Raw genomic sequence first — 19,632 nt, 5'->3', positions numbered from 1 at the left:
TGTCAAACACTGGTCCGGAGACGGCATCAGAAAATGAGCCACATACGATCGACTCCCAGCCGGAGTCCACTGAAAGTAAAAGTCAGAAAATGTATAGATTTCGAATCGAGTGGCTTGACCAGTTTCCCTGGCTAAGATACAGCCAAGCTGACAATATGATGCACTGCATTTATTGTCGCGAGTGTGGAAAGACCATGGCCGGCAACACAGCATTTGTCACTGGTGCTAATACGTTTCGAATTGAAACGCTGAAAAAGCATACAGCATCGAGAAGACACATTATATGCCGCGATAAATGCTCTGCCAAAATGTCCCCGCTCCCCACTGCCTTTCAGCGGCAGGCAGGAGTAAACGGGTCATCGGAGGAGGCCGAGATGATCATTAAGTTTAACATCGCCTACAATATTGCAAAAGAAGAAGTTCCGTTTACTAAGTTCAAGTCAGAAATAACTCTTCACAGGAAAAATGGCTTGGACATAAACCCCACATACAGCAATGATGTTGCGTGCGCCCAGTTTATAGGCGTAATCGCTGACACACTGAAAAAAAAGACGTCAGTGGAAATTGCGAACAGTACATACATGGCCTTCCTGATCGATGGAGACACAGACATCGCCACAAAAGAATGTGTCATTGTGTACACTCGTCTCTTGCAAAAAGGAAGACCAGCGAATATACTGATTGGACACATTGAGGTCCAGCATGCCCATGCCCAAGGTAAGCCATGTCATGTCACGTAGCCTATGTATATGATTAATAATATTACGTCGTGTTACTGAATTAACCATATCTAGCATGTTCTTATCATTGAAAATTAAACATAGCAATAATACATGAATATAGAAACTCAAACTGAAAAAGACTGCATTGTAAACTCTTGATCTGATAAGTAAATGGTATTTTTTTTTAAATTTGTTTAGGAATTTATGCTGCCTCAAAGAAAGCATTTGCTGCTCTTGGGGACCAGTGCAGTAACTGGTTGGATAAAATCATTGCTATGGGGGCTGATGGAGCTGCTGTTAATTTGGGCAGCAAAGGGGGTGTCAAGTTAATCATTTTGAAAGGTTGTTAGTTAATCATTTACAAATCAAAAAAAACGTGAACATGTAAAACTGCGGTGTTAAGTAATGCAGTTTAAAAATTTGGGTACGCCTAACTTTTGTGCTTGTACGCCTAAATTTTGTGCTGGTGCGCCTAAATTTTATTTTTAGGCGCACCAGTGCAACCATGGCAAAAAGTTAGTCTAGAGCCCTGATATATAAACTCTTAACACCAAGTGTTAAATTATCAACGCCAGACAGATTTGGTGTTTAACACTAAATCAGAGTTAACGTACCAACTCTCCAAAAAGAGTTAAATTAACACTCTCTGGTGTGGACCCTGTCGAGGAGGGAAATTATTTTACTGCTATTGTTAAATAATTGTTATTGCATTAATAATATAATTTGCAGCATGGATATTGCACTCCAAGGTTTAAACAGTGTCTCTTTCAGAAAGACTGAGTTGCAGGCTGACAGGAAGTTGTATGCAGAAAGAAGCAGGAAGTTATTTTGAGCCGCAGGCTAAGACGAGGCTTTAACAATATAACAGATAGCTTTATCATTTTATATTAAGGTTTTAGTAGAGGTTTTTGATTAAAACATTTATTTAGTAGAAGACATACACATAGTCTCAGTGAGCTTCTGGTCTGGTAAAAGGTCAGAAGTGCAACAGGTGAATTGAGAAAGAGCATGTGAGGTCAACACACACACACACACACTTTAAATTAGATTTATTTAGAGGAAGAGGTTAGTTATGTTTGGCTGTAACTACAAAATTGTCTCGGTAAAAGAGGAACCGTTTCTTGTTGTCTCGACAAGAAAGAGGAACAATTCATTTTAAGATAAGAACGGAAAGTACCAAGCCATGAAAATAGGAGATGATTTTCTGGGTGAAAAGTCATGATGATGTTGATCTGATCTATGTATAAAATGTGTCTGTGACGTATGAAGGGGCGTCAGTAAACAAACCCTGATGCTATAAAATATCTGTTCATGCTTTGATTAAGTTGAAGACTACTGGCTGTCTGCGTACAGAGTGTCTTCCCACGCGTGTATTCATTAAAATCATCGTTTGACTTCACCCGGCCGGATCGGTGTGGTTATTCTTCGATCACCTCTTGTACCCTTCCTCAATAATGAATCTTAACATTTGGGGGCTCGTCCGGTTATTGAGGAGGGTGAGTTGGAGGTTTAGATGGAGAAATTTGGTGGTCTTGGGTGGTCTGACGGGCAGACATGAGTTCCAGTGGTCTAAGTGAGTGGGCATAAGCCGGCTTATCCAAAAGGTAAGGCACTACCTGTTGAATTATTTCCAAAGTGTGCCAAATTGGACATGATAAAATTTAAGTCTACTCACTGAAGTTACTGGTGGATGTCTGTTTTGATTTTGATGAAAATCTCATGAGTTGAAGCAGTTAGAGTTCTGCTAAGAAGAAATGAAAGTAGTTAAGAGTCTGATAAGAAAAGTTTAAATAATGGGTTGAAGTCCCAAAGAAATTGAGTTAGAGTCTCAAGTAGTTGGTAGGGAATTGGTTATTGTGTTGGTTAGAGTCCAAATTTGGTCATAAGAGTGGACCTGAGCGGTCAAATTGGCCACTAGGTTGCACCTGCCTCAGTTATACACTTGTTTCGGGTGTTGATTGTTGTTTCAAAGTATTATAAATTATTCTAGAACGGCAGTTCGAGTCTGCTAGGAAGCGCAGTGCTCAGAGGTAACGCTTGCCAATGTCAAGGACGCTTAGACATTGTCCTCGAAGAGGGATAGTCAGTTGGTCACTGTGGAGTTTGGGGCACTCCAGAATAACTAGGAGTTAGAATCTCCTTACCGTTTGCAACGGTATCTGCGCTTTTTTGGACAGGAGAAGTTGGTCTTCGGGCGTGTAACTTTAACTTAACACTTCGAGGTAAGCCTTGGCTGTGAAATGCCAAAAATAGAGCTTCAGGCAAAGTTTGGGTTGGTTGACGCTTTTAAATTGAGTTAGGGATTTTAGAAATGAGGCCAGAAACAGTTAAAGTCTTGATACTGGTTAATTGGTGGGCGGTTATTTTAAATTTGTCGAAATTGGTTAGGCGCTAAAGCTGACAGATCTGACAGTAGTTGTAAATATAAGACGTCTTTGTAATAAGAGATCTCTGTGTGAAAGGAGTCTGAGGCAATGCTGCTGCTATTTTTAGACGGTGTGTGTGAGTGAAAATGCAAATGAGTAAGCAGTGAACTGTTTAAGCCACAGTTGGTTTTACAAATACTGCTGCAAACAGTGTTGAGTGTGTGTTTAAAATGCCATTTATGTTTAGTAAAGGACTATAAATAAAGTTTTGAGTTGCCGTAGGGGATGCATAGTAACTGACTGAGTTTGGATGTAGATATATAAATATATTGAGTGCACTGTATATACTTAAGACTAACACATCACTTTCAGTAGTAACTTTTCTCCAGCATTAGTTGCTGGTGGGTTTTATTTTTTCAATTTCTTGTGTGTGCGGTGAGAATTAATGGAGGTTTCAATTTTTTGTTTGTTTGTTTTTTACTTGCTTTTTGATTATGACAAGCATGTCTAAAATACTCTTAGGAAATTGTGTTTTGAGTTATATTCTTCAACTCTAGTCACAGTTTAAGTGTGAATGCGGTGACTAGAAGGTTTTGAATGATGAATGAAGGTGTGAGAGGTATTTCTTTGGTGATGTAAAGTAGGAGGTTTTTGGAGAGTGTTTTTAATTTAAGAGATGCATGAGTGATGTTATGAGAGTTTGAGTTTCTTTTTCTTTCAGTTTAAAACACATAAGTACATACACTTGGTACACCTGTTTACTCTTTGACTTTATTAAAACAGATGGTGTATTTGAGTTTGAATTTCAGTAATTGTATGTTGATATGGTAATTTAGTTTTATGTTAGGTGAAGGAGATGTCCATCTCTGCGTCTTGCAGGATCGAAAGTGAAAGTTGAAGGTTGTGATGTGAATGCTGTGAGTACTCGATTTGAATGATTCTGTGTGAGGTGTACAAAATACTAAATAATAATAACACTATGAAAGTTGATAGTAGAGTGAGTGCAAGGTGATGTGTGAACAGAGGAAGTCTGAGAGAGAAGTGTGTGCGTAGGCAAAATGCAGAGTGTGTGCGTGAAATAAGGGAGTATTGTTTTTTACATCAAGGTTTAGTAGAGCTAAAGTAGAACGTCACAAACAAACAAAAGAAGGTAAAATGAAGAGAGAAAATAATGTGGTTCCCTGACCGGGAGAGCAAATAACTGACAATTACATTAATGAATAGAAAACACACATACACAAAGCGCCATATGTGAAGTTATTCTAGGAAGGAGTCAGAATTGAGATAGCTTATTATAGAGATAGGTTAATATAAGATGCAATGAAGGAAGCAGCTTACATTCCTTTAATTCCCAGAGCCAGTGTGTTCCCTCCCCTGCCCACTTGGGCCCCGTATCAGGCGAGTATGGAAGGCTGGATAGCCCATGACGGGTAAGATCCCACCTCGAAACCCTGGGACAACCTAAGGCAGGCACAGTCACGAATACTCGGCTTCAGTAAGAAGACGGGTCCTGACGGGAAAGGCCGCTGGGCTAGGGTGGAGGTGGAAAGTGGCAAGTGGAGCCCTACCTTCTGGCTGAGGACAAGGAATGCTGCTATTTAAGGTAGGAAATCAGAATTTGGGTTAGTAAAGTTGGGGAGGAGAAAATTGACTGTTTAAAGGCAAAATTATGAAGGAGTCTGACACACTGTAAAAGCACCATATGCAAATTCACACACACATAACAGGAAATGCATTAAACTTATAAAGACAAGACAAGCTCATGGAGTTTAATGCATAGACACTGATTAAACCTGGCTAAGAACACAAACATAGGCAATGAAGAACAGCTTGCTATTTTGTATGAATGATACAAGGGTGTGAATGTTTAATAAAATACATTTGAGTTTGTAATTGAGGAATAGAATAAGCCATATGACAAAGGGAGTTATGAAAACGAAAAAGGGATTAAAGTAGTTTTAAAAAAAGAGTGACTTAGGAGTGCTCTCGTACTGAGTGATCAACACTAGTGATCACTGTTGGAAGAAATAAAATGATTTAATGAGTTGGGAATGTTTAAACATATGTTTCTGTTGTTACAGCTTCTTGAGAGATGATTCAGTATGCAAATTAGCTGGAGTGTGTGGTGACGAAAGAACTTCCTGAGTGTGTGTGTGACTGTGACTTTCAGGAAGAGGAAGCATAGTAGAGACGAGAAGTGCAGATTGGGGTAGGAAATTTATAGTTTAGTGATTATATGATGTCGTAAGGGGTCTTATGCTGAATTTTTAGGATAAAGGGGGAGCTTATAAATAGAAATGATTTTTATACATATTGCATTTTGTGCTTTTAAAGGAGTTGTGGCTCAAATTTGTCTCTGGAGGGTCACGAGCCTTTGGCTAGCGCTATGATTAGCCAATCTACTGTGAGGATAATATGAGTTCATGAAGGATTGCACACGCTTACAGACACAGAGTTAAGAAACACACATGACAGTATTGATTCCAGGCAAAAGGCCTTAAATTCATTTAGCTTTTAACTGAACTTAAAGAAGGACCAAAGAGGAAGGAAAGCATATATTTTGGTTAAGTCTGATAAATTAGAATTAGGAGGTATTGTTACATTAAAGGGAGCAAAATGAAATAAAAAGGCTATACCAAAAACAGGTGATAACATAGGAAATGTGAGGTTTTAAAATGAAGTTAGTATTAACACATAGGAGTTGTTTCAAGGCAGCATTTAGCTATGATGAAATGTATACAGGAGTAATTGCTTATATGCTTGAACTTAATTGATTAAAGTGGTTGTTTTCTTTTGGAGTAGATTAACTTGCAGCAGCGACAACTTGTGCACAGGATGTTGATGATCAGATAAGGGAAAATAGAGCGAGCAACCGGACGTGAAACCAGCGCTTAAAAGAATTTTAAAGTGATGAGTAACGTTGAAGAGTATACATAAATACAAGTCAATAAGTTAAGAAGATAATTAGGATCAGGCTTTTGATTAAAGAGTCCCAGATAGGATAAGTTAGGGAGATGCAGGAAAGGTGTTTTGTTTCCTTTGCAGAAGATCTCGGCGACCACAGGAGGGGCGAGGATCCTGGAGATCTCGAGGTTCGAGACCACCAGAGAAGGGTCTGCGTGAGGACACAATGTATTGTGACCTCTGGTGTTCCAGAGGTCAAAAGGGGGAGTGTCGAGGAGGGAAATTATTTTACTGCTATTGTTAAATAATTGTTATTGCATTAATAATATAATTTGCAGCATGGATATTGCACTCCAAGGTTTAAACAGTGTCTCTTTCAGAAAGACTGAGTTGCAGGCTGACAGGAAGTTGTATGCAGAAAGAAGCAGGAAGTTATTTTGAGCCGCAGGCTAAGACGAGGCTTTAACAATATAACAGATAGCTTTATCATTTTATATTAAGGTTTTAGTAGAGGTTTTTGATTAAAACATTTATTTAGTAGAAGACATACACATAGTCTCAGTGAGCTTCTGGTCTGGTAAAAGGTCAGAAGTGCAACAGGTGAATTGAGAAAGAGCATGTGAGGTCAACACACACACACACACACTTTAAATTAGATTTATTTAGAGGAAGAGGTTAGTTATGTTTGGCTGTAACTACAAAATTGTCTCGGTAAAAGAGGAACCGTTTCTTGTTGTCTCGACAAGAAAGAGGAACAATTCATTTTAAGATAAGAACGGAAAGTACCAAGCCATGAAAATAGGAGATGATTTTCTGGGTGAAAAGTCATGATGATGTTGATCTGATCTATGTATAAAATGTGTCTGTGACGTATGAAGGGGCGTCAGTAAACAAACCCTGATGCTATAAAATATCTGTTCATGCTTTGATTAAGTTGAAGACTACTGGCTGTCTGCGTACAGAGTGTCTTCCCACGCATGTATTCATTAAAATCATCGTTTGACTTCACCCGGCCGGATCGGTGTGGTTATTCTTCGATCACCTCTTGTACCCTTCCTCAATAATGAATCTTAACAACCCATATAGACACTTTAATAGTGTTGAAATCAAATCCGACAGTGTTAATTTGGACATGCTGGATTTGCTGTGTAGTTTGCCTCCACCAGTGTGTGAATGGGTGGATGACTGGGTGTGTAAAGCGCTTTGGGGTCCCTAGGGGGGACTACTAAAAAGCGTTATACAAATACAGGCCATTTACCATTTATGGCAGAAACATATTTAATAACAGTCATGACCAGAGATGGGCAGCAACGCGTTACAAGTAACGTGTTACTGTAATCCATTTACTTTTTTTCAAGTAATGAGTAAAGTAAGGGATTAATATAGCAAAAAGGGTAATTAGATTACTGTTACTGTCCCGTAAACACGCTGCGTTACCGCGTTACTAAAACCGTGATTTTTTTTGTGAGAGTGTCTCATGACAGTGACGTAAGCGAGTGCGACGTTTGTGGCAACAACTGTGTGCAGATCAACAATGGATAATATATCGAGTGCAGGAGAGAGTATGAGCGTGCAGCATTTAAAGCATGGAAGTACTGACCTTATTTTGAGGTTGTTTCCGTAAAAAGTGACAATTAGGGCTGGGTATCGTCACTGATTTCTAGAATCGATTCAATTCCGATTCACAAGGTCCCGAATCGATTCGATCCACGATTCGATTTAATTCGATTCGATTCGATTTAAATCTGGGAAATTTTGACAGTCAGAAATATTATAATTCAGATAAGTACATTTACATATTTTTGTATCAATAAAAAGGAAGCTGAGACATGCAAGACTTTATCAAAGGTGTGAGCATCACAGCAGATGCCTTTGTGTCAAAGTAGCTGAAGATAAAACACAGAAAAACATGTAGGTGATTTTCCTGGCCTGGGATTTTATAAAAATATTCTGCAGTACATCAAAAACGAAAGAAAACCATTAATTAATAAACATTACCTCTGACGTTACAGCGGTTTTATTAGAGACACAGCTAAGCATTTTGCATTTTGAATAATTTTAAAAAGTTTAAATTTGTTCAGTATTGAACAGCAGAAATGAGGTTTTCTTTTCGGAAGAATGTAAAAGGGAAAAAAACAGCGGCCGACAGCGCTGTAAACAACAGTAGACTTGTGCGTAACAAGCAAGCGAATAATGAAGAAAGGGAAACTGTTCGAGAGAGACAGAGAGGGGGGGGGGGGGGGGGAGAGAGAGAGCTGCGCATTGCAATGGATGCAAAACAGTAAAAGAGTGAATTCATGACGATGTTTATGTGAAGCGTTTGGATCTTCTTTTGCTGCTGGTTCGGTCAATATTGTTTGGAGAGACATTAAACTAACAGCTTTAGAATCAGCGCATAAAGGGCGTGAACACAAAGCGCGGACCCGCCGACAGATCAGAATCAGCGAGCTGTCGGCTTTCAGCCCCGACTGTGAGAAAGGCGACATCTCACTGATTCTGATCCGCAAGTCGCGCTGTGTGTTTAAGTCTATGTGCAGAATCCGTGTTCCTGCTCTCATTTACTGTCTTAACTGTTTGGTGGTTCTTGAAATTTTGTGAGATGTCACCAGAGATTCTGGCATTTCGGGCAAAATAAATTTATATTAAAAAATCGATTCAGGATTTTAATGAATCCAAGCCAGAATCGATTTTAATCGATGAATCGATTATAAAAACCCACCCCTAGTGACAATAACATTAGTGGCCGGTGTTCACTGCGTGTAGGGTAAAAACATAGTAGCAGTAGTGTAAAGACGCAAAGTGCAAATTCAAATTCAAATTCCTTGGTAACAGTTTAATCAAAAGGCATTTCTGTAAGGTTTATAGTGTTGGATTGTCATTTATGCTTAGAAGTCTATAATTGTTTGTACACAGCAAAATCTCCAGTGTTAAATTAACAATAGAGAGTGTCTATATGGGTCCACACCTCTGAGTGTTAAATACAACACTGTTGAGTGTTAAATGACCACTTTTGACAGTGTTATATGCTTAAAAGTAACCTAGTCAGTTTTGAAGATTAACAAAGACTAACACTGAGCAGTGCTGATTTTCTAACACTGGAATATTTCTAACATTTTGAGTTATTTTCCAGTGTTAGAAAATCAGCTCACCCATATGTAGCCAGATGGGCTACTCGCCTCCCTTTTTTTTCTTCTCTCTCACTCTCTCTCCTGCGCTCGTTCTTTTCGCCACACAACTTGGTTAATTGGAAACCCACCTGCACATTGATTGCAGGGTGGCGCTAGCCCGTATAAAGCTAAGCCGGTGTTTTGTTGGACTATTTCCTCCCTTGCATTTAGCTCAAAACAGCAGTAAATGCTGGCATACTGCGACGGACTGATCAGCAAGAGCCGATTATATGACAGCTACAGCGCTGTCATGTTCATAACCCCGCCGACCACTTGGTCACACATACAACAAACATCAACAACTAGGAAGCAGCTTCACCTCTGATCACACACACACTCAACTCTACTCACTCACCTGGAGGAACAACATGAAGGTAGATGATGCTGATTGGTTCCGTGCTGATGTCTCTCCTCCTGCGCTTTGTTCCACTAACAAGACGACACTCGTATGTTCCACTATCAGCAGTGTTCACATCCTTCAGAATCAAAGACACGTCTCCATCCTTCATCTGCCTGTCCTGCAGATCCACCCGGTTCTTAAAAGATGGATGCTGGTACTCTGGAACAAACTGTGCTTTTTGGTAAAAAAGCACATATTCATCTTTCAGGTCTTCTCTGCTCCAAACTATAACTATGATCTTCTTGTTTGGAGCTCGACATGTCAGAGTGACGTCCTCTCCAGACTCAGCTGTGATGGTTTTGTCTGAAAGAGGAAATCGACAACACAGAGCAGAGAGGTTAAAGGTCAAAGTACAATTATGATCAGAATGATTGACTTTAAATATTTTGTTTATTTGCTTTGACATTTGAGTTTTTAGTCATGTTGGATTTAATTAATGAACTTCTGAACATCCAGCAGCTATTTAAATGTTTTAAAGTCGAGTTTTCATAGTTGAACATGTTCTGTTGTCCAGCTTTCTACAGCGTCTGCTGGATGTTCACCATCATTTATTTGTCTTTCTTTGTGTTTGTTCATCTGACTCACATTCATGCTGAAGATGCTCTGCTACATGTGGATCAGCAGGATTCAGATTACAGCCTCTGTAGATCAGGATACCAACAGCAGCTGCAACAAGAAGAAGAAGTACTGCAGAAACTGTCAGACCAACTATTAGTCCAACATATCCGTCCTCCTTCCCTCCATCCTCTGTGTCTCCTCCTGTGTGACCTGCAGGTGAGAAACAGGTGTGAGGTGTCAGCTGTCAGGTAGGTGATGATGAAGAACAGAACAGAATCCATTTGCTCTTCAAACTGCTGTCAGACATTATCTACTGCACTCTGATCACATCACTCAGACCAGCTGCTTTCTACAAAGTCTCATCAACAACATCTTTAGAAAAAAACATCAACAACCAGGAAGCAGCTTCACCTCTGATCACACACACACTCAACTCTACTCACTCACCTGGAGGAACAACATGAAGGTAGATGATGCTGATGCGCTTCAAATACTTTGTTCCTATCTGGACGATACCACACTCGTATGTTCCAGCATCATTAATCGTCACATTGTTCAGAATCAAAGACACGTCTCCATCCTTCATCTGTCTGTCCTGCAGATCCACCCGGTTCTGAAAAGATGGATGCTGGCTTGTTTGATCAAACTGCTCATCTCGGTACAAAAGCACATATTTATCTCCCAGGTCAGCTCTGCTCCACTTCACAGCTCTGATGGGTTTGCCTTGTGGAGCTCGACATGTCAGAGTGACGTTCTGTCCAGACTCAGCTGTGATGTTTTTCTGGTCTGAAAGAGGAAACAACACAGAGCAGAAAGGTTAAAGGTCAAAGTTCAGCTGTTCACTTCTAAAGCAGCCAATCAGAGCGCATAGGAGAGACTAAACTACATTTATTTATCATGTAACTACTCAATCATTTGCTTCATTCACCCATGCACTTTTTTCTATGCCAGTCATAAGCCAACACAGGAGAATGAAAGTGCTCGTACATGTAAGGTTGCAGAAGAGTATGTCAATTTCTTCTCTTATCACTCCACCCCAAAAGCCATGACACTTCGCGAGATAAAAACAGAGACTCTGAAAGACCAGGTTCTGCAGAAAGTCATCGGTCACATCAGGAACAACACGTGGCATCTAACAGATAAATCCCAGCATGCTGACATTTTGAAATCATTCAAACATGTTCAAAGTGAACTAACAATAGCCGACTCATCTGACTTCATCCTCAGAGGCACGAGGATAGTCATTCCAACTGTCCTACAAGAAAGAGCAATACAACTGGCACACGAAGGGCACCAGGGTATCGTCAAGACCAAAGCGCTGCTACGTACCAAAGTATGGTTTCCAGAGATCGATCAGAAAGCAGAATCTGCAGTTCAAAACTGTCTGCCATGCCAAGCTAGCACACCTGTCACACACACTGACCCTCTGCAGATGTCACCATTACCCGAAACGCCCTGGCACAGTGTCAGTGCAGACTTTTATGGACCACTCCCTACAGGGGAATATCTGCTCGTCATCACAGACGAGTATTCTTGCTATCCAGTCGTTGAAAGTGTACGCTCAACATCAGCATCTTCTGTTATCCCAGTCATTGACAAAGTGTTCTCCATGTTTGGAATCCCAAGGACAGTAAAAACTGACAATGGTCCTCCTTTTAACAGTGAGGCTTTCTCACAGTTTGCAGACTACCTAGGATTTCATCATCGCAAAATCACACCTTGTTGGCCTCAGGCGAATGCCATTGCTGAGAGATTTATGAGAACCCTAGGCAAAGCACTGAGAGATGCCGAGACGCAAGGCACACCATGGAAACAGCAACTAAACATCTTTCTTCGTGAGTACAGATCTACACCTCATAGCACAACAGCGAGCTCACCAGCTGAAATACTGTTTCAACGCCAGCTATACACCAAGCTCCCTTTCGTTAACACCACTCCACGCAAGTGTTCAAATGCTGAAGTGAGAGCAAGGGATGATAGTGCAAAGATCAAGATGAAGGTGATCGCAGATGCAAATTATCCACACCATACAATGCAAAACCCTACAAAGTGACTAAGGTTAAGGGTTCTGAAATTACAGCTACAAGGGATGGACACTCGATTGTCAGGAATGCCTCATTCTTCAAGAAAATCAGACATGGTCTTGAAGCTGCCCCACCTGGACGGCATGTCGACCCCGCCTTAACAGACAAGCCCAGATACCCCGTCAGATCAAACAGACGCGTACCTATGCATCTGTCTGATTACATCAGATCTAAGACTTGAATATCTGAGTGACCAGTTAAAGGTTATGCTGCGTGTAACATGTTTGTTGTTCCTGAATCTAACACTGTAACCAGTATTATAGTGTTGAATGTTGATAGTGTTTAGTCAGAGATCTGTGCAAATGCAGTGCTGTTTAAGTGATGTTTAGGTGTGGAGAAACTCAAGTAATAAGAATGTTCAGTAATTTTATTAGGTGTCGTTGTCATAGGTTCAGATTAATAATTCACCTCGCTGAATACCTAAGTTTGTTAAAAGAAAAAAAAAGGAGGTGATTGTGATGTTTACAGAACTTTTATTTTGAAAGGTCGAATGTAAGGCGGAAGGAGGATATAAAAAAAGGAGACAACAGAAAACGGTAGATGAACAAGTTAGTGCTGCAGACTGTGTTGCCACTGCAAGCCTGAGAATTAAAGAATGGAACTGAGAAATACGGAAGGTGTCATCATTGATGTTTGAGGCATGCAAACATCACAGTACTCAATTACTCTATGTTATCATCAGAATCAGAATCAGAATACTTTATTGATCCCTGGGGGAAATTATTTTTTGTTACAGTGCTCCATTTTAAACCAACATTAAGACAAGACAGACAATACGCTAACTAAGAATAGTACAATATATACATATATATACATACATACATACATAAGTCACTTATAAATAAATATTTGGAAAAGAAACATGTGTAGTTGTAGCAGCAAACAGTGTGTTAAGTGGATGCGTTGTACAGGGAGATGGCCACAGGCAGGAATGATTTCCTGTGTCGTTCAGTGGTGCTTTTCGGTAATCTCAGTCTCTCACTGAACGAGCTCCTGTGACTGACCAACATGTCATGGAGTGGGTGGGAGGTGTTATCCAACATTGTCTTTATCTTGGACAGCATCCGCCTCTCCGACACCACCTTGAGGGAGTCCAGCTCCATCCCCACAACATTGCTGGCCTTACGGATCAGTTTATTAAGTCTGTTGGCATCTGCGACCCTCAGCCTGTTACCGTGTTTTACTTACACTTTTCAGTTGTAGCTGCTGACAATAAATAATATTGTTTGAATAATTAATGATTTTAGTACAAGATACTGGTCAGTATAGATACCTATTTCTCAAATATTTTAATTCAATTTTAAATAAAAATATTAAGTATATTTAAAGAAGGTATTCTGTGAACCACATACTGAATTTTTTGTCTGAGATAAATGTAAATAAATACCTTAATATAACACAAAAACATACGTTAATATTTTAGATATTTATTTCAACTTATCAAATTCAATAATTACTAAAATGATATTCATAGTTTTTATCATGCTTATCTAACTTATATTTATAGTGATATCTACTAAGCCTCTGAATTACTTTTTAGAGTGTAGCTACCAGCAATAAAGCTGAGTTTTTTCTGTTCATTTTTGCCTCCACGAGTCTGCATTTGGGGTCCTTTCTACCAGCTGCATACAGCAAACATGACGAAAGAACATGACCATAACGTGACACAGACTCTCCCTCCTTGGAGTACAACGCCATTGTTGCTGTTGTTTCTCTGCTGTGTCTTTCCCCCCCTTCTTTTCTTCTGTCCTTCCATTTTTCAACTTTCTCCCCAACGTCTCTTTCTTTCTTCTTTTTCTGCTTCGTCCCCCCCGGTTATGCCCGTTGCGATTGTATTGACTCAAAATAAAAAATCCTAACACACACACATTACACTTCTTTGTCTCTGTCACAGCTGGATTAAAATCCACACAGACTCATGCAGCCTGATGTCTCCTTTACACGCACACTGGACCAATATGAAAAGAGTTGTTTGGCTTTAAACATATAAACCAGCTGAATTTTATTCGCCTTTATCACAAAGACAAACTGTTTAAATCCAAGTTAAGCCTCACCTGCCGAAACAAACAGAGACACAGACAAGCATCAAAGTGCAGCAGGGTGACAGTTACAGCAGACATTTCCGTGTGCTGTAGTTCTGCTGATCTGGCTCTTAGTTTCTTCTAAATGCCTCAGTCTGTTGGTTTTGTGAAGTGTGGTTTACAGCACAGCGATCACGTGATCATGGAGTGCCGACAGATAGCCCACCTGCTGCTTGTGCAGGCAGGTGAACCGCGAGGATTCCCACCTGAATTAATCTTTTACTATCAAGGCTCCTATGACTCATTGGTCAGAGGGCGAGAGATCGGCACACTGCAGACTAAATTCATTCAAGTTCAAGTTTTCCCAACATAAAACGTCCATGTCCTTAAGCACAAAAACAAAAACAGGCTGAAGAAGTAATAACTCTGATCTCATTTTTTTTATACTTTTGACATAAAATATTGTTAGTTGGTCTGTTTGACTCCATCCACACCCTGACCCGCACGCAGGCAGAAGCTGAAGGCCGTGGACTCAGGCTGATGTCCTCCACAGCAGAACAGAGAGTTTCTTCATCCTCTGAACCATTGCATGTCTGCTCCTGGTTTATGATATAAATTGGGTTAATTCTGCTTCATAAAAAAACAAACTTACAGAAAGTGCAGTTAAATGTATATCATCAGTTTCTGTGTGAAAGCAGCACAGCCCTTAAGACTCACAGGCTGAGTGTGAAGACTTCTCCCACCTTGGAACTGAGCCAGATGAGCTTTCTTATGAAAACCTGACAACTTTCCAGGTAACTTGTAAGGAATTTAGCATTCGGGAGTTATTAGTTCGCAGCCATTGGAGGACTCTGGTCAAGCCCACCAACCGTCTCTCTCTCTCTGACTGTTAAGTGTGGAGTTACAGACCTGCGCTCTCATTCGGGGACTTTCAGCTTCATCTGAAATTCAAAGCTCATCTCATATAGTCTCGTCTGAAGCTCCAATTTGATTTAATACAGAAGCACAGACATGTCTGCTGGACCTGGATCACTCTACTCCACCTTGCTGTTTTTCAGCATCCTTGTGTTTGTCTCTGCAGGTGAGATTTACTGTTAGAAACTGAAGATGAATGAAGAGTATCAGCCTGTTTACATGTTAATAATATTTCTATAAGAGTTATCTTCAGATTGATTCAGTTTGTCTGTGCGGACTGAACATCTGGGGCTGTGATCCAGATGTGACAGAGACAAAGGAGTATGTGTGTGTCCAGGGGTGCTGTCAGGGATTTCTTTCTATCACTCTGGGCCTCATCACTTTAATATTACATGGATCCAGGTTTATTCAGATGTGGATCAATGTTCTGCTTCAAGAAATAGATTTTTTTTTATTTCATGGAAGATTGCTACTGCTTCTACATATTTATTTAAAATATTAGTATTAGCAAGTTACAAAATCCTTTGGACATGCATTTTCAAACAGAGTATATTCTGTCTGTCCTGAGACTGAGTGGATCTCAAATTTCAATGTGCTTTAGCTCAATAAAAGCTCTCCTCATGTTTAGCATGAGGCTAAAATTCCCTCTCAGTGGGTCACTGGTGACCTGCTGGATGTTCAGAGGTTCATTAAATCCAACATGACTAAAAACTCAAATGTCAAAGGAAATAAACAAAAATATTTAAAGTCAATCATTCTGATCATAATTGTACTTTGACCTTTAACCTCTCTGCTCTTTATGATTGCTTCTTTCAGATCAAAAGACTGTCTTAGCTGTGCCTGGACAGGACGTCCCTCTGACATGTCAAGCTCCAGATAACAAACCTGTTACAGGTGTAAAGTGGAGCAGAGAAGACATCAGAGATAAAAATGTATTTTTGTACCACAAGGAGCGTTTTGATACCACCAATCAGCATCCATTTTTTAAGAACCGTGTGGATCTGAAGGACATACAGATGAAGAATGGAGACGTGTCTTTGATTCTGAAGAATGTGATAGATGCTTGTAATGGAAAATACGAGTGTCACGTCTTCATCGAAAAAACACACTCATGGAAATCCATTAGAACCATCAGACTGGGTGTTGTTCCTCCAGGTGAGTGAGTTGAGTTGAGTGTGTGTGTGATCAGAGGTGAAGCTGCTTCCTGGTTGTTGATGTTTGTTTGTTGTATGGATGAGCTGGTGGATGTCAGAGGCAGACAGATGTTTCTCCAGCTGTTGTCTTTGTGGCTGGTAGTCTAGAGTTTTAATTCAATTGAATTGAATTCAATTTTCTTTATATAGCACCAAATCACAACAACAGTCACCTCATGGCCCTTTATATTGTACAGTAGATCGTACAATAAGAGATACAGAGAAAAACCCAACAATCATATGGCTCCCTATGAGCAGCACTTTGGCGACAGTGGGAAGGAAAAACTCCCTTTTAACAGGAAGAAACCTCCGGCAGAACCAGGCTCAGGGAGGAGCAGATAGCTGCCCCTCCCTAAGCTCTAACCTTACCTAGCAACATTGTTTGGGTAAGGTTAGAGCATAAACTAATTATTACAAATGTCACTAATATCAGAGATGAGTATAAAACATCTCTGCAGTTCCAGTCAGATCATGTTTCCTGCTTTTTAAGCGAACAAGAACAGAAAAATTCACCAGCATTCAAACTGCCACACGTTATTCCCACTTTTAACTTTTTCTGTTACACCTGTTTCTCTCCTGCAGGAAAACTGGGGAAAATTATCGGCGGGGTAGTTGGTTTGGTAGTTGCTGTTGCGGTTGCTGGTTGTGGTTATCTGATGTGCAAAAAAGATAAAACACAAGAAACCCCGAATCCAGAGTAACCTCTTGCAGGCCAGCAGCAGACTGAAATGGCTCAGAGCTCCTGACAGCTCGACTCCAAGTCTCCTGCTGCTGCTCCATAATCCTGCGTTGATGCCAACCATGGAGAAAGACACGCTGATCATCATCTTTAGACTTCAGACCAACAGTGTGTGTCTGTGCTGTCTGTCAGTGACTCTGAGCCTGAGTCTGTCAATACACAAATCTTTACTTTAATTACTGTAATTAAACTGTAACAGCTGATCTCTACATGAGGACGTTTGTATGGTTCAAAAATTAAAAAAAAAAAACACACTCATAAGATCATGTTTATTTGTAACACAGTTTGACTTTATGTCAGATATCTCTCTGGTGTGAACCGTGAAGCATGTTTCTCATTTATCAGTTTCTGGCAGGTAATTCAAATAATGTAAAGTTCTTTATCATCGTCTCTATTAATAAAGATTTGCATTCATGAATTTTGACATTTTCAGTGTTTTTGTCGTGTACAGAGTGTTTGATTTATTTATTCATTTATTTTTTGTAACAAACTTGCTGTGATCGAACCATTTCTGCATCTGTACCTGTAATAACCAGTGCTAGCATTATTACACAACAAATGCAATGTGTTACACATTACTCGTTACTTTTCTTACAAGTGATGTGGTACCTTAGTTAATTAAATGCTGACGAAAGTAATTTGTTACAGTACATTACATTACTTTTTCATTAGTCTGTGAAAGAACCTGAAACACTACTAACAACACAAGCTTTAGGCTAATGCGTCACATAGGGTTGCCAACTCCCTGAAAAATAAATAAGGGACACCTCGTGGCCAGGGCCGGGCAACCCAGTTCACCCTTCCCAGTGTGGTGAATTTTGTAGCTCTTTTTTTGTGTGTGAAATTATTTTTTAACCATTTGACTTGAATTTGATTTAAGCAGATGCATATTCTTTGTGATATGACCATATGGGAAACAAATGATCATTTAGCCATTTATTTTTAGCTCAAAATGACAACATTAACACAGTAAAACAGGTCTCTTTCTTAAACAGAAGCCTGTCATGCTTAACTTTTGAGAATATAAGTAAATCTTTCTTTAAAAAGAACTCTGTCCTGCTTAACTTAAAATTATATAAATTAATAGAAAACAATAGAACGAAAAATATTCTTGTAACAGTGCACATATAGTGCATTTAGTACAACTGGCTTCAGTTGAGGTATTATTTCAGCTTTTCTAATGCTAATCAGCTGCTCCTGTTTGTAAACCCGCTTGTTCCCATGATTACACATCATAACTCATCATCATTATTCATCTATGTATTACTTTTATGTATTAGTGATCTATTTGTTGTAATCATCTATCCTTGCAGTTGTTTATTACACAAAATAAATTATATTATCACACTTCTGGCCAGATAGCGCTGATATTAACTGCACATGCCCATATTAACCTTAACCAGAGGGTTTAAAAAAAACAAACCAGTGTTTACATACCATATCTGCTTCTGCCGGCCTGGTGGACAAAAAATTGGTTAAGGGTTCCCCGAGCTTTCATGCCCCTCGTGTTCTTCATGTGCCCACCAATAGAAGCATGCCTATGGAAAAAGTGCGCCGGCACACAGTGCAGTGCGCGTTATAGGTGTTATCGTGCATTTTCCCAGCCAGGTGTTTCCCTTTTCCCATTCCTCCCTGTACTTTTGCAGCCTTTTTTTCTTTCTCTGAGCGAACAAACATTGCTGCTCTAATGCTGGGCTTACACTGTGCAATTTTTGGCCCATTTTGAGCCGATTTTTGAGTCATGCGACCGATTTGGTGATTGGCCCGATTTTGGCCTTCATCGTGCATCGTGTAGTATACGTGGGGTAACGAGAAGCGATTAACACCTCACGACCAGCTCCCGGTCATCAATCGCTCGTGAGGGTCTCACCACAGCCGCTCACACTGCTCACGCGCAAACACGTAAACGTCGGTGAAAAAGATGGAGCAGCACGGCTGTGCAGCGTGTGATCTGGACACAAGCGATGGAGTCACAACTTGTAGAACTTTGGAAAGCTCATCCGAGCCTTTTCCATGTGGCATCACAAAATTATCACGACCACAACAACCGTGAAAATAGTTGGATCGACACTGCTGCTCAATCACAGCTGCCTGATCAATGTTTTTCATTAGCAATTTAGCAAAGTTGATGGTGGTGGTGTGTCTGTGTGAGTGAAAGACAGAGAGAGCGAGCGACAGATTTTCTGTTATAACCTTAATTTTATGGAGGCACAGTGGGAGCACTCAGGTCGCATCAGAGCATCGGGCGGTATAGTGTGAGACCCTGCATCGTGACCTACCAACTTCTAACCCCTGCGAGTCAATCGTGCAGTTTGAGCAGGAGCTGAATAACGTGACTGAAAAAATCGCACAGTGTCTGCCCAGCTTTAGGTGTACTGTCATCCGAGACTTGCACCGCAGTGTCGGCGTTTGTTTCCCTGTTGGCCATGCTTGTTGTTGTGGTCATCTGTTGTCTTCCGGTATTTTCTCCGTAAGCGACCTTTCCTCGACCAATGAGATGAGCGGTAATCTGAATTGTCATACTTGAATTGTCATAAGTGTGCTGTCAGCTCATTGGTCACAA

General features: G+C 40.3%; 1 protein-coding gene across 1 annotated transcript in view; it reads left to right on the top strand.

Annotated features, from left to right (window-relative positions):
• The window catches only part of LOC113015028 (neural cell adhesion molecule 2-like), a 339,210-nt gene that overhangs the window by 210,797 nt on the left and 108,781 nt on the right, over window positions 1-19,632 (top strand). The window contains exon 9 of the mRNA XM_026156929.1: window positions 15,972-16,292. Coding sequence (XP_026012714.1) covers window positions 15,972-16,292 — 321 coding nt within the window. The remainder of the gene's footprint in view (window positions 1-15,971; window positions 16,293-19,632) is intronic.

Source organism: Astatotilapia calliptera, chromosome 3 (genome assembly GCF_900246225.1).
Source record: "Astatotilapia calliptera chromosome 3, fAstCal1.2, whole genome shotgun sequence".
Taxonomy (NCBI): Eukaryota; Metazoa; Chordata; class Actinopteri; order Cichliformes; family Cichlidae; genus Astatotilapia; species Astatotilapia calliptera.
The sequence above is the reverse complement of the archived record's forward strand: the minus strand, read 5'-3'. Positions and strand labels throughout refer to the sequence as shown.